Source organism: Homarus americanus, unplaced genomic scaffold, assembly GCF_018991925.1.
Source record: "Homarus americanus isolate GMGI-L3 unplaced genomic scaffold, GMGI_Hamer_2.0 scaffold31037, whole genome shotgun sequence".
In the NCBI taxonomy this organism is placed as follows: domain Eukaryota; kingdom Metazoa; phylum Arthropoda; class Malacostraca; order Decapoda; family Nephropidae; genus Homarus; species Homarus americanus.
The window spans coordinates 8,979,184-8,996,427 of NW_024722227.1; the positions used below are offsets into that span (position 1 = coordinate 8,979,184).

At 43.4% G+C, this 17,244-nt stretch overlaps 1 protein-coding gene across 4 annotated transcripts in view; it reads right to left on the reverse strand.

The window, feature by feature from the left end:
* The window catches only part of LOC121862366 (dehydrogenase/reductase SDR family member 11-like), an 81,233-nt gene that overhangs the window by 14,459 nt on the left and 49,530 nt on the right, over positions 1 to 17,244 (reverse strand). For 3 of the 4 annotated variants that reach the window (XM_042360613.1, XM_042360612.1, XM_042360614.1), the window contains exons 5-6: positions 16,078 to 16,207; positions 4,321 to 4,476 (exon numbers count right to left, since the gene is read on the reverse strand). In XM_042360613.1, coding sequence (XP_042216547.1) covers positions 4,321 to 4,476; positions 16,078 to 16,207 — 286 coding nt within the window. The remainder of the gene's footprint in view (positions 1 to 4,320; positions 4,477 to 16,077; positions 16,208 to 17,244) is intronic. The other variant, XM_042360615.1, reaches the window with a different exon arrangement.

Sequence of the window (17,244 nt, forward strand, 5' to 3'; positions counted from 1 at the left end):
TGGAGTCCAGGCCGATCCTCAAATTCTGCCCTTTTTACTTACACATAACTATGTTGTGTAAAATTTATCTTAACTTTTATGACATATGAAAAACACGAATATAGAAGAGAAGAGTTAGGAAAACAGTTGCTAGGTTAGAAAACTAAAAATTAGTGGAAACACGCATGCAGTAGAGAGATGGCCTAAAAGGGATGGAGGCCATTCCCGAGGCAGAGGGCAGATTATTGCCCTCAGGTAGAATCACCATTACTTATGGTGAACTGGGCACCATCAACATTACAGTTGGTTGTGGCTTCCTGACAAATCCCTCAAAGTCATCTTCACTCGCCACTATCACCGGCTTGGGCTGGCTGTGGTGGTTGCGGGCGAAATCTGTTGGTGCTTTGCTGACGCTGGCGTTGATGTTGTCTTTGATACACCTTGATGCACGGGAAGGCTCAGCCTGCACCAGCCGTATGGAAGACTTCATAGCGGTCATCACACATGTGGGAAAGGAAGGACTTCATTTTTCTGCACACCCGCACCCTTAATATCACTATGACTTCAATGTGTTCTTCGGAGAATGACGCACCTTCATCCTCTTTCGACGGTTGTTCTTCCCAACATCTCGTCGGCAGTCACTTCAGGATCTCGATCACCTCCAGGACGCCAGTCTCGGAGAAACCCAACTGTAACAGCTCATGCAGCTTTCTCCGGTATGTCCATTGCTACTGCAACATTCTGAAACCCCACCAGTCACAGATTGACTCCTCTCACCTGGCTCCATGCAACACATGTTCCATGCTATGACGAACAGAAAGCAACAGACAGCTGATCCTATGACTCACCAAGAAGTCCACAGCTTTTGATGTTGGGGCATTCCAGAATTGCTTGAAGAGTATTTTTACTGTTCCAACTGCTGATCCCTCATCTTCTTCGCCTACATCGGTGGTGGTGTCATCAGGTTACGAACTCTTCCCTGGTGTTGGTAGTCACCAGAGCTGAATTTTTTGTTGAGAATGCAGCTTACATTGCAGATTATCCCTGGTCCATGGCTGATTAATGGATGGAAAAGGAGGCAATAAGCATCTACGCAAGTATTGTAAAGTGACGTGATTCACAGTTGGGGCTAGTGTCCTGGGCGCTGTCCAGCAGCAAATAAAATATTGAATGAAAGACTTGTCGGCCACAGAATTTTTTACATCGAACAAACCATTATCAAACCAGGTAGAGGGACAGTGAGAATATCCACTTTACGCAGTGGTCAGCCAGTGGACATTTAGCTTGGCTGCGTCCATGGTTTTGTAGGCGTGGTGTTTATGTGGCTGGGGTGGATCACCGATAACTTGAGTTTACAGGTACCGGAGGCATTGGTGGTAAACAGGACGGAGCTCTCTTATCTTTCCGCCCCAACTTGCCAAGGCATTCTTACAACGGCGATCAAGGTAGTTTTTCCAGAAAAGACCACCTGCCCGGCGTTAAACACCTGGTCATCACTGCATTGTCTTCCTCCATAATCTCAATGGTGGAGGAAATTTTAGCCGCAGCACGCTCAGCACTTCTCGCTTCTTCGTACCCACCAATGTTTATATTGGTGATTCAATTCCGATCTTAAACCTCTGTAACCACCTAAAGGCCGCTATCGAAGCCCTTAATTCTGATCTTTCGGGTGATGACTGCTGCGTACAGTTCACGTGAGTCCTTAACAGAGCGCGTTTCCATCTCGCCAGTGTTCACGCTACTGACGCACTACAATTTCAAGGCACTTTTTTCATTCGGAGAAGCACCTGGTTGTGAAAATATTTGATCACAGAAGCACCCAGACTTTGTGATCTTCATGTTCTCTTTATCTGGCTGATCCTTCTTTAGTCCCGATCGAGATTCGTTTCACACCATGTTGGCGCCAGCCAATCAATTCAGCCTTGTTCTCCAACTCTTGGATGATGGATACTAACCTCGAGCTTAAGGAATGTCGGTTTTGGCTTAGTGCTGGGTCCAGGTATGAAAGTTTCTGGGTAGAACCGCGGAAGCTATTTTACGGAACAATGGATGTTGCCACACGGAGTGCCTGAGGGATGAACTGCCGCGGCCAGGTTAAGGCCGCTCTTCTCCTCTCTCCTTGCGGACACGCTATAATACTTTGTTAATATATAGCAGCAGAGGGGGTAGGGCGGCCATCACAGGTCTGATACGCTATATGACGCCAGTGATAACGCGAACAAAGACATACACTGCGCAACCTACCGCTGGGCTGCTTGCCCGCATGAGGAGGCAGGAGCACAGGCAGGCAGGTATGGTAAAAGCGACCGTTAAAGGCCGCGCCGGACCGCACACCACCGCCAGCGCCGCTACGCCGCCGCCTGCGCCTCCGCCGCACACGCACGCACACACACACACACACACACACACACACACACACACACACACACACACACACAGTCGAGTCTGGATTTACGTGGTTTTTGTTTACGCGTTTGGTCATTTACGCGGTGCCTTGCCAGAATTGAAATGCTTTAATTACGCGGTAAATTTGGTAATTTACGCGGAGAGCAGCTGGCGGTTCAGCCGCGTCGCGCCATTTTTGGATTCAAACCTCCCGCCATGCTTGGGTAAGCGGCACGAGTAAGGTTGCGCAGTATGTCGCTGTTGCGTTATCGGTGACGTCATATGACGTATCGGACTGTGATTGGGCCACGCATCCTTACCTCCCTCCCCCGCTAGCTGTGATTGGTTTAATGTAATATGACGTGCCCTGCCACAGGAGGGAAGAAGCCGCTGACCTAGCCGCATCAGTTATGATCCTCCCAGTCACTCCGTGTAAACTGTGTTCTATTGTGCCCGCTAATCTCTTAAGAATGGGTTCCACTGGACCCCCACCACAACAGAAAAACCTTGCATTACCTGGATCCAGCCGCCCCAAGCCAAAAAAGATACGACGTTCCATAAGTTACGAAGTTAAGTAGAAGATCGTACAAGATTTAGAAAAAGGAACGAGACAAGTTAATTTGGCGCGCCAGCATAGCGTGAACGGATCTACGATCCGGACGATCAAGAAGGATGCCGCCAAGATAAAAGAACACATGAGCATCACAAAGTCTGCAGGTGCTTCAATGGTGAAGTACTGTCAGAATAAGGTGCTGCTCAAGACTGAGAATTTGCTGGTGAGCTACTTGATTCGTCAGGCAAGACGGAACATGGCGGTGGACACGCGGTCAGTTCAAGAGTACACACGTGAACTGTACGTAGCAGTGGCACGCAAGATGGAAATTGCAGAGCCCAGACCCTTCAATGCTTCCTCTGGGTGGCTGCAAGGGTTTAAGAAGAGGAACAAGATCACCAACATTAACACTATTGGTGAAGGTGGTAGTGCTGACCGTGTTGCAGCGAATGATTTTCCTCCATTCTTACGAGAAGTTATGGAGGAAGGACAGTACACCGACGATCAGGTGTTCAACATGGATGAATCCGGTCTGTTTTGGAAAAAGCTACCTTCCAAGACCTTCATTGTCAAGTCTGCCACCAAGTATCGCGGCCGGAAATTGCAGAAGGAGCGCACCACCGTTCTGTTTACCACCAATGCCTCCGGTACCCGAAAGCTCAAGTTGTCGGTGATCCATACAGCCTGCAAACCACACACCTACAAGAACATGGACATGACCAAGCTAAATGTCCACAGGCTGACCGCACGTAAGGCGTGGATGTTCACTGGTCTGTCCCTCTCCTGGTTTGATGACTGTTTCGTTCCCGACGTGAAGAAATTCTGCGAGCAACAGAATGTTCCATTCAATATTTTGTTGCTCCTTGACAACGCACCAGGACACTCGCCCCTACTGTTGGATCGTCACCCCAACGTAAAAGTGGTCTTCCTTCCTTCCTTCCCCTGTACCTGTTTTTTATTAAATTTTTCTTTTAATAATTGCCTATGCTATGTTGTATCGACTTTCTAGCAGCCTGAGGTATATAACTATTGGGTCAGAGGTTATGGGAGTGGTAGCTCCCACATGGCTGTGACCACCCATGGTTCGGCAAAATTGCTGGTCCCGCATCGACATGACCCCGATGGTGCCGGTAAATCGCTGGTTGACCTGTATTTATATTAGGAGTTGAAAAGTAAACACAACCACCACTCATGCACATGGAAAATAGCTGCTAAAAATATTCTCAACATTCAATCAACCGTCACAAGGCAAACATTTACTCTCTGTTTGCAATACAAAACAGAAATATACAGAATTGATGGGCATCTCCTGGGCCAGGAATACACAACACTATTGTGCCACCTTAAAAACTGTACAGACACAAACATTATGACCTATAAGTGAATATACATAAAACAGTCACCTCAACATGTGGTGGGGCAGAAAGCACATGAACCACAGAGGATGCAATGTCCTCCACTTGTAGGCACTTGAACTTGGAATAAACTTCCTGTCCCTCTTCCTTATCCTTCATCATTCTTGAGGCAAATTCAGTCTCTACCAAACCAGGGCTGATCGCCTGAAGATAGAAAAAAGGTTTGGAATTACTGTTTGTAAAGATTAATGTCCCTTACATTCTTACAATCCACATCTGGAGCTTTTACAAATTCTTTCAATAAAAGCATGATGGTAAATACTGAATTTCCTCCATATTCGAGCATCTCAAAATAATTTTATTAAACAAAGGGTTTAATATTAAATTATACCACAAATTCTAGAGTAAAAGGAAGAAGAAAAACATGGTTTAAAAAAAAAATCAATATACAGTATTACCCCGCTTTACGCGGTTTCACTTTCCGCGATTTCTCATTTACGCGGTGCCTCGCCAGAACCGAACTTTCACTTTCCGCGGTGCATCTACTCATATACGCGGGAAGCGGCGCGGGCAGGATGCGCACAAGGTCGCCCAGTCATCAAAACATTACCGAGTTCTTCACCCGCCACCCACCACAGCCGGCCCAAGTCAGTGATAGTGATAATTATAGTGAGGATGTGGACTTATATGGACTTTGAGGGGTTTGACAAAGAGGCCCTGCAAGCCTCTGTGGTGGATAGTGATACAATTGATACAAGTGATACAGGTGAGGGCCAATAATCTGCCCTCTGCCTCGGAACCAACCCCCATCCCCGTGTGCCCAGCCATCTTTTCTACTAATGTAAGTGTTAAAAAAACTAATATTATTGATATTTCTCTTAATTATTAATTGTGTGTGCATACCATCATAAAGTTAAGATAATATTTTTACTACAACATAGTTGTGTGTCGTCAAAAAGTGGAGTTTGGGGGTCGGGCCAGTCTCTATTGGAATTAATCCCATATGTTCTGTTGTTCACTTTACGCGGTTTTCACTTTACGCAGTACCCTGTGGGTTCAATTGACCGCGTAAATCGGGGTACTACTGTACAGTGATCTCTCGGTTAACGAGCGCCTCGGTTAACGAGATTTCGGTTAACGATTTACCTTCCATGAGATTCTTAACTTCGGTTAACGAGCAATCCCTCGATTAACGAGTTTTTTACGAGCCGACTTCAACATGTTTTCGCTTGCATTTGGCGGTCCACCAGCTGTAGTATTAGTCCACCAATACAGTAATCGGTTTTAGGGCTTAAATTCCTTACTATTTTAGTAAATATCAAGAAGTTTATACTATTCAATAATTTTAAAAGTTTAATATTAACTTTTTTAGTCATTTTAACAATTACTGTATTGAACATAATTGAAAGTAAAGAAACTAATTTCTGGCGTGCCATCCAGCCTGTTAACACACCAGACAGGCGTTAGTCTCTCTCTGTTTTCAGTGGAGGTAACATCTTGCTTGAGACTCTCTTCAACTGAAGGTTTTTTTCTGTGTTTCCAAGAAAATTATTGGTCATTTTGAAATTTATTTTACATATTGACAATATATAATGCAGTGCAGTGTTGATTTAAAGAAAATAATCTTGAATTACACCAAGAGAACTAAAATTTTATGGGTGAAATGGTGCCATGGGATGACTTCTCTTCCACCCCAATGCCTTCTCTTCTTCCTTCTCCTCCACCCCCATTCTAATTCCCATCATCATCATCCAGGAGCCTTCTACATACACACCTCAAAGTAAGTGTACTTTTCTACCTTTTTTGTTGAATTAAGGCAATTTTCGGTGAGCTGGAACCAATTACCCAAAAACCCATTGAAACAATGGTTTCGGTTAACGAGTTTTTCGGTTAACGAGCAACCTGCTGGAACGGATTGTGCTCGTTAACCAAGGGACCACTGTACTGTAGAGTGATATCCCCGTTTGCCGGGACAAATTGGTGCAGAGCACTTCCGGGGATGAGAGATTTCAGGCTAACCGATGACTTTCTCAAACCTGGAAAAATCCCCCATCCCCGAAAATATTTCCAGTTACTGGAAAAAACTTTCCGAGTGTCTAAACTATGCAGACAAAGACTAGCCCACATCCTCATAATGTTTCTGTGTGATGGGGAGTTTTTCAAGAGTCTAAACTAGAAATCTATATGATCTGGTCATGAAAGAAGCTGTGTGTTACAGCAAGGACTGGTATTTTCCACTCCCTTGGAGCTGTGGGGGATTCGTGGGTTTTGCGTAACTGACCTGACCTGACACAATGTCAAGTGGAGGTAGAGTGGGATATTAGTGTTCTCATATTACTGACCTGATACCATGTCAAGTCACCCACTGTTGGGTGGGGAATTAGTAGGTCTCAGGACCTGAAGATGTCTTGAATAAACATGAAAGCTAAAATACAGTACTTTATATACTTATACTTATCGCATTATATCCCTTCAACATTACGTTACATAAGATTTTAAAATGTGGAGTGAGAAAGCTGAAAGCTGTGGGTGATTAGAGAGATGGAGTGGAAAGGAGTGTGTGTTGCCTAGCCCTAAGCTCCTCAACAGCGGATCTTTTAATTTACCACCACGTAGTTAACCACGCATAAATTTACGTCATACAATATAGGGGTGTGCGGGTGGTGCTAGGGTGTCTGGGTGTAATGTTGTGGTATCAATTAATAAATAAGCAATATTGTATCGTCAATGACAGTCATTTGATGAATAGCAGCGTACTACAATTGTCACTACCATTCATCAAACTACTGTACAGTACAGTCATTAACAATACAATATTGCTTATTTATTATTCATTAACTAATACCCCAACACCAGATCATACACACACACAACAACTAGTTTACAGTCTTTTGTGTGAGACACTGATTTGGACAGAGGCAAGGAGGCAGGCACTCCCCTTTTCACCAATGATTAGCCTCTTATGGTGTATGTTTTATCACGGTTAATATAAAATATTAAACATTAAGCACAAATTATTACAGTAAACATATCTATTAAATAATAAATAAAAACATACAAAGTAAAACATGGCAGGCATGGAGGGGAGAGGCAGGAACCTTTTTGTGAGGTGTGTTGTCAGTTCCCTCCCTCCCCAAACCTCCAACACAAGAGGACCCGGGAGCATGACGCAATATTTCGTCATTTTTCTATACATGTTCATATAATGAACAATTATCATCCCATAGATTGGGAAAACGGTTCAGAAGTGTATAAATCATCATGTGTCACAAAGCCTTCTGGTTGAATATCAACAAGATCGCGCCAGAAGTTACTATCTCATTTGGGAAAGGAATGGAACTAGTATTGAATAGTGGTGAACAGTGCTTAAAGACAGTGAAAAACAACACAGCAGTTACAGTTGAGTCTTACCCAATCTAACCTTCACACAGTGAGGTCCCAGGTACCCAGTGATAATTCCTGAGACTCCACGATAGGGAGGCCTGGGACCACACCTCACTCACTTGAGTGAATGAGGTCCTGTGATAACAGACCACGTGGTGTCCCCATGATGCTACGACACCACGTAGTGAATGAGTTACTACAGCATCATGGATCAAACTTGCTTCTTAGTTCAAGAATACCTAGGAAGTTACCGTTATGGGGTGATCCTATGACTATCAGACCCTTTGAATGCTAATCCACGCTCACTCAAAAACTTTATTACTTCTACCAAACTCAAAAGTAATGAATGCCAATATTTCCTCTCATTTTCAATTTGATGACGGAGTCCACCGCCAATACAATTACCGATCATTGGTAGCTGTACATAGGCTAGAGTTGTTTTTCTGTGATCCACTGAACATTCGTGTTCCCCAAGAGCTCTGCTAGTGTGTGCCCAGTCATTGAAACCATGCACAAATGGTGAACTTATAGATGTACTAGAGAAGAGCAAACATGTGAAACAGTAGAGTTTACCTTGTGATTTAGAGAAGAGTAACCATTCTCTCTTTACTGATTAGCCATTACTCAAAGTTCTGAAGAATGCAGACTTTGAGAGGAAACAGCGTTTCTGATGCTCACCTGAACCATACATTCTTAAAGTTCCTTTAAACTCAGAGTCATGATGCTGACAAGTATCTGGCCCAGCCTTTGACCAGTAAATTTGAAGTTCCTGTGATATTGGTCTTCTCCATTTCCCAAGATCAGCTTCAATATACTGAATTTCATGCCATTTAATTTCATCACTTTTCTTTGATTGGTCAGTTGTATATGTAGCAGATGAGGTACAACAGCCAGGTAACTCCTCTTCCTTTAGTTGGTCAGTTGTGGGTGAAACATCAGCAGACGAGGTACTACAGCCAGGTAAGTCCTCTTCCTTTATAGGTCAGTTGTGGGTGTAACATCAGCAGACGAGGTACAACAGCCAGGTAACTCCTCTTCCTTTAGTTGGTCAGTTGTGGGTGAAACATCAGCAGACGAGGTACTACAGCCAGGTAAGTCCTCTTCCTTTATAGGTCAGTTGTGGGTGTAACATCAGCAGACGAGGTACAACAGCCAGGTAACTCCTCTTCCTTTAGTTGGTCAGTTGTGGGTGAAACATCAGCAGACGAGGTACTACAGCCAGGTAAGTCCTCTTCCTTTATAGGTCAGTTGTGGGTGTAACATCAGCAGCAGGCAACAGCCAGGTAACTCTTCCTTTAGTTGGTCAGTTGTGGGTGAAACATCAGCAGGCGAGGTACTACAGCCAGGTAACTCTTCCTTTATAGGTCAGTTGTGGGTGTAACATCAGCAGACGAGGTACAACAGCCAGGTAACTCCTCTTCCTTTAGTTGGTCAGTTGTGGGTGTAACATCAGCAGACGAGGTACTACAGCCAGGTAACTCCTCTTCCTTTATAGGTCAGTTGTGGGAGTAACATCAGCAGACGAGGTACTACAGCCAGGTAAGTCCTCTTCCTTTATAGGTCAGTTGTGGGTGTAACATCAGCAGACGAGGTACTACAGTGTGGCAAGTCTTTTTTCTCACTTAGGTTTATATTAAAAAAAAAAAATCTTATTTTTTTTAAGTTCAGCAGAATTCTGTTGTTGTTTTTGTTTTCTGGCTTTGTGCTTAGCAGCTCCACTTAAACCTTTGCCCCTCATTATTTAAATAACTGAAACTGAAAGCATGAAATGCAGAATAAAATATAATAAATTTCATAAATTCACAAATTTCATGAATAGGTAGACTGTTAGATATTTGCAGTTCCCCAAATTCACGTTATACCATAACTGTAAAGCATAGAATCATATTCATCCAATGCACAGTAAACCTAGTAAAGACATAAAATCCAATGATAAATATGAATCAGTGAGTGTCATACCGAGCAGCTCTCACACAACACACCCCTCCCCGGGGTGGGGAGGGGTATATACACAAGCATTCATATTTAGACGAAAAGATAGTGCAAACTGAGAAATACCAGCATTTATACTTATTAGTACTATTACTAATATAAAGTATGTAATGTGTCCTTATACAATACAGTACTGCAAACATTTACTATTTATGCTGCAATGTAATGGGCTGCAAATTTTACATTATTATTATAATTATTATTACTATTATTATAACAAATATTTGCAGGCTCAAGGGCCCCCGGCATCTCAGCCACCGTTGTAAATGCAGTCCTGACTCCCACACTCTCAGCCAAACATTACACCCCTACATCTCCCACCAACCCCACACACACACACACCCTCGAACACCACCCCACACACACACACACACACACACACACACCACACACACCCGAACACCAACCCCACACACACACACACCCACCCCTGAGCACCATCCTCACACACACCTCAACACCCCACACACACACACCCTCACCCCACCACACACACACACCCCCGAACACCACCCCACACACACACACACCCTCAACACCACCCACACACACCGAACACCACCCACACACACACCACACACCACCACCACACACACACACACACACACCACTCACACACCACACACACACACACACACACACACACACACACACACACACACACACACACACACACACACACACACACACACCCCGACACACACACACACACACACACACACACACACACACACACACACACACACACACACACACACCCTCGAACACCAACACACACACAGAACACCAACCTCCACACACACACACCCACACACCACCCCACACACACACACACACACACACCCCAACACCAACCCCACACCCCAGAACACCACCCCACACACACACCCCACCCACACACACACACCCCACCACCACACACACACCCGAACACCACACACACACACACACACACACACCCTCGAACACCAACCCACACACACACACCCTCGACACCACCACACCCCACACACACACACACACCCCTCGAACACCACCCCACACACACACACCACACCACCCCACACACACACACACCCCACACACCCCACACACCAACACCAACCCCACACACACACACACCCTCGAACACCACCCCACACACACACACACCTCCCCACACACACACACACACACCACACACCCACACCAACCCACACACACACCCAACACCAACCTCCACACACCCCACCACACACACACCCCAACACCAACCCCACACACACCCTCTCACACCAACCCACACACACACACACACACCCTCACACCACCCACACACACACACACACACACCCCTCGAACACCAACCCTCCACACACACCCCCTACACACCCCCACACACACCCCACACCAACCCCCACACACACACACCCCCAACACCAACCCTCCCACACACCCAACACCAACCCACACACACACACACCCCCCACACAACCCACACACACACACACACACACCCCAACACCACTCCACACACACACACCAACACCCCACCCACACACACACACACACAGACACCAACCCACACACCCTCGACACCACCACACACACACACACACACACACCCCACACCACCCCACACACACACACACACCCTCACACCACCCTCCCCACACACACACACACCCGAACACCACCCCACACACACACACACCCTCTCAACACACCCCACACACCCACCCACCCCACACCCCACATCACCCACACACATACCCCCAACACCACCACACACCACCCCACTCACCCACACACCCACACACACACACACACACACCACACCTCATTCCACCCCACACCCCTACATCACCCCCACACACCCTCAAACACCACCCTCACCCCACATCACCCACACCATCATCATCCATACATCACACACACACACACCCACCCCCCAACATACATACCCAAACATGACACCCTCCCCACACACCCACATGCACTCCAATACCACTCACACACCCCTCAAGGGAATTAAGACAGCAAACATAAGGAGTGAAGGTCTTATTGTGTGACAAATTTGCTGTGTGACTGAGTTAAATATTAGCTGTTGAGAAGCGCTTGGCAACACTCATTTCCACTCCATCTTTCTAATCACCCACACCTTTCTGCTTTCTCACTCCACTGTTGAAGGGATAAAAGTTTGCTCATTTATGCTTATCACAATCTCTCTAAAATACTTTAACTTTCATGTTTATTCAAGACATCTTCAGGTCATGAGACCCACTAATCCTCCACCCAAGAAAGGGCGACCTGACATTCCATCAGAAGGTCTGTCATATGAGACCACTAATCCTCCACCTGACATTGCATCAGGTCAGGTACATGAGACCCAAGACTTCCCCACAGCTCCATGGGAGTGGAAAATAAGTCTTTGCTGTAACACACAGCATCATTCATGCCCATATCATGTAGATTTTTAATTTTCAAATATATTTATTTAACCAAACCTTTAGATAAACTATTCTGGATTATTATAGCAAAGAAATGGAGTTTCCAACTTCATTAGAACTGTATTTACGGACTCTGGTAGTTTAGACTCAAGTAAAACATCCCCAGCACCCAGAAACATTCTGGGGAAGTGGGCTAGTGTCTGTCTGTGCAAGATGTCTGGCTTAGACACTCGGAAACTTTTCCCAGTAACCGGAAAAGATTCCGGGGATAAGAAAAACTTCCGGGTTTGAGAAAGTCATTTGGTTAGCTGGAAATCTCTCATCGCCGGAAGAGCTCTGCAGCAAATTTTCCAGCTAACAGGGATATCTTCAAGTCTCAGATCTGATAAACTGACAAATGTCCTAAATTTTGATTTTGTGAAATCTCAGATCACGACTACAGGTTGAATCATTTTCACCGGGGAGACATGTTCAGTTCATCTGGTCTGAGATTAGAACGACATCTATCAGAAATAGCACAAGTCTAACACAACATAAATTGAGGATGAATGGATTAAGGTGAACACAAAGCTGTTGCAACTGTTTGACCTCACATACTTTACAATGGTACTGGTTTAACAGGTCGGCCTTTTGTAAGAACTCAAGAGAAAAATGGCAATATTCATGACATCTGTACAAGATGCATTTGGGTGAGAATTAATAGGACCAAGTTGAAAGATTGCACAGTTTATATAAATTCTATATCAAAGTGTAAGAATCAGTGAAGATCGGTTCACTAAGTAACATTGAATACCTGCTAAGGGTAAATAGATTTACTGTTTTGTCTTGCTTTATGTATTCCATGCTGTGTAGATAGAAACAAACTACAGTCATGCGCCGGTTAACGTCCAACCGAACAACGTCCAATCGCATATATGTCCGTGGCCCATGAAAAAAAAAATAATAAAAGCTTCCGTGACGCCTGCTGGACCACCACTCCACGACCCCCTGACAGAGACACGATGATTCTCCCCATACTGGCCAGATATTGTGTGTTAAAGGAATATCCTTCCTTCCTTAGGCTTTAGTAAGCCCCTTTATAATATTTATTATAGTCATCCCTTGGTTATAGCGCAATTGGTTATCGCAATTTTCGTTATCACGCCTCCATCAAAATCTGCACACCTGCCATTATAGCGCATTTTTCAGGCCGAGAATTTGGTTATCACGCATTTGCCTCTAGGTGTAATGTTAACCTACATCTATTGAGGATAAAATCTTTCACCTACAAATTGACAATAACACATTTGCTGTAATCAGATATATCTAGTTGCCTCAACAATTGCAACTCCAGTTGCAATTGAGGTTGCATTTTCAAATTCTGTGTCATAACTAAGGAATAACGAAGTCTCTCGTGCACTCTAAGATTGAGAGAAAACGAAGGACTCGGGCGTCCTGAAGCGAGAGAAAACGGACTCCTATGATGGGGGACTCAAATAAAGAAAGACATAGCTACATGTTTTGTGGACTACAGTATTGAGCATACCCTTTTCATCACTTTGTAATAAACCTAGCCAAGCCTATGTGTGTTTATGATATTTACCATAACATTACATATATATATACAGTAATACCCCACTTTACACGGGGTTTTTTACGCGTGTCTACATTTACGCAGTACCCTGCCAGAACCGGAATTCCCACTTTACGCGGTGCATCTACTCATATACGTGGGTGAAGTATAATTTTTTTTATTTAGCTCATAAAATTCATACAAATTACCCGGCCAGAATATAATTTACATTGCTGGAATTCTTACAATTTGATGATCATTTTGAACATAAACATCATAGATTTTGCATTAGACATACAAATTTTAGAAGTAAGAATTTTGTTTACTCAGAGCAAATATGTTATCTTTTGTGCAAAATATATGACGTGTATATTCAAAATATTCCTGGTCTTGCAAGGAATCCAGCAATGTCAATTATATTATCCTAACTTTAGTTTGAGGTATTATTTATTACTATACCTTAAAATCTAGTGTTTTCAAACAAACATTTCTCAGAGAGGGAGGTGCCAGCGAGCGTGGGAAGAGAGGGGTGGGGGGGTTGAGTCCATTATTTGAATGGACATTAACCTGGCGACTGTATTTCTCTTAAATATTAATTGTGTGTGCGTACCATCATGAAATTAAGATATTTTTACTAGAACATATGTTCTGTTATTCCATTTACGCGTTTCTCTGTGGGTTCAATTGACCGCTTAAATCGGGGTATTACTGTATATATTAAGTGAGTCTAAATGGTCGTAAAATGGCAAACTTGGGGTTGGGTCTTGGGTGCCTGGAACCAATTAGAATAAATCCCATAGTTTCTGTACTTTCGTTATCGCATTTTTCGTTATCACGCACTCGGCGGGGTCCCAATTAGAAGTGACATACTTGTGACACTTGCCAGTTGTTTCTGGTGTTGTGGTACAGGGGTACCTAGTGACAGCACTAGGATCCCACTTCCTCTATCAAGGAATAAACAATTGAAATAGAAATTTGAAAAAAACAAAAACAAAAACATTAAAATAATGGGATGTAGCGAACGTAAGTGGCTCTAGAGCGGGTGCAGTCACGTTTGCATCACGTATACATCGCATATTCTTATAGATTGTGCTGCCAGGCGTATTATGTTATTTTATTAGCCTTCCTAACCTCTGTGTTTCATTAGTTGTGTACGTTATCTAGTGAATTTAGTCAATATTGTACAGTACAAGTACACTGCAATACAGTGGTCCCTCGGTTAACAATGGACCTAAGTGCAAACCTGTACTGTACATGTACTACATGATTACGGTACTAAAATTGTTATGTCTATTGCAAATATAGCTTGTTTATATTTAAATAAATCACTATCTTACAAGAATCCCAGCAATGTAAGTTATATTCACCCAGGTTGTTTGGGTGGCAAATTATGAGAAGAGCTTAGTCACTCTTAAGGAATGATAAATAAACACGCAGGCCTTCAGCGCCAACTGTCAAATCATATCACCTTACCTCCCGCTCCCCTCCCCCCAACGCTCCCTCACGTGGGGGGTTTTAGGCCTTAAGTTTTTCATATAATATCTCAGACTATAGGAGAATATAATTTGCATTGCTCAAATCCTTGCAATACAGAGATTAATTTGAATATAAATGTCATATATTTTGCTCAAGAGATAAAAATTGTAGTACATTAGTGTACAGTACTGTAGTACATTTTATAATATAAATTTTTTTCAACTGTATTTTTGGGTAGATTTACATAAATTTCTTCATTTATTTTCATCCATTTACATGCACACACCATACTAAAAGAAACATAAAAGAAATAAAAGACTTTAGTGCAAAGCTGGAGTGTACATGTACGAATTTGATTACGGTACTAAAATTGTTATGTCTAGTGCAAATTATAGCATGTCTATATTTAAATTAATCACTATCTTACAAGAATCCCAGCAATGTAAATTATATTCACCCAGGTCATTTCACTGGCTTTTTATAAGAGAGAACCTTAGTCACTTAAGAACTGATAAATAACCACACGTTAGACCTTGGGCCTGTGCCAACTGTCAAACGTACTACCTCACCTCCCGCTCCCCTCCCCCCCACGCCCCCTCCCTCCCTCCCTCCCTCCCTCTCCCTCATCTGCCCAGCATTGCTGGAATCCTTGTAAGACAGTGAATAATTTTAATATAAACGTCATGTATTTTGCACAAGAGATAAAAATTAATCCCCTGTATCACATTAAAGTTGTGATTTAAGAGAAAGAGTGTATACATACGTATATATTATTCCACATGCACATAAGTATAAAGACAAAGTTTATGTGATGATCAGACAACGTCCATTTCGGTTAACGTCACATTTCCAAGAACGTATCTACTATCCAGGACGTTAACCGGCGCATGACTGTAATGTCAGGAAGAGTAAGTAATAAACAAGACCTCCCTATGCTTGGGCCCTGGTTAAATAGATTCCCAAAAGTCTTACCGTAACTCGAATGCGTGACTTCACATCTCTAAGTTCTTGCCGTAGCCCCTCAGTAAGAGCTCTTACAGCAAACTTTGTGGCAGCATAGAAGTGGGTCCTAAGACTTTGTGAGACTCGGTGACCTGATAAGCTGCCCAGAGTTGAAAGAAACCGTAAATTCACGAGTTAGATGTGATCAAATGATATACCATAATACATTTTATGACATACATGACAGATGTTTATGGTACAGAACAATAAATACAGTCATACAAAACTAAACAGTTTCATGAGAATGATTTATACCTTTACTGGAAATATTGATATTTCAGGTACAGTGGTCCCTCATGTTTTGTGGGGGTTACGTTCCTGATATTACCGCGAAAGACCTAACCCGTGAATGCTCTCTTCTGGATTTTCACTTCCATGTAATATTCAATATTATAAACTATAAGTTTCCATGTTACAATGAGAGTATTAATGTATCAATGAGAGTGAATTTGAAGTGAAACTCCCCCACCCCCCTCCCCCCTGTAACTGCCTTTATCTCATTGCACCTGTGTTAGCCATCTGTATCCCGCTGTACTGCTATACATAAGACCACTGTGAATAAATGATTACAAAAACCTAAGGGGAGTTTCACTTCAAATTCACTCTCATTAATACAACATCTTGAATGTATTGTAACATGGAAACTATGCAGAATCTGACATTTTACCAAAGAGACATTGTGGTTTAGAATTATCCAAGGATTCCATCCTCCAATTTAATGTACTCTTTGCTGAATCACCCTGTATAGAGTATGGCAGTGGAAGCGAGTGAGACAGAGGAGAGGCGGGAAGCTACACTCTGCTGTAGTGACACCTGGCAGTTTCTTGCAGAAATTCATTTGCACGTGCAATTCAACTGTACTATTGTTCACTACAAAACTGTTAAGCATTTTCATACTGAGCTTGCAATTTGTCACAAAACTTACCGTATATCACGGCCTATAAGGCGGCGGGGTGCATAAGACGCCCCCCCCAAATTTCCATTTAAAAAGTAGCTTTTGAGCTCTATTTGCTGTATAAGACCAGTACCCCAAATGTGACACTTACCCACTGACTCAGTAGTCCTTTACCAACCATCCTTGATTTTTTAAAATAAGGCCAATTCACTTCAAGTAATGTCATCAAATTATACCCGCTG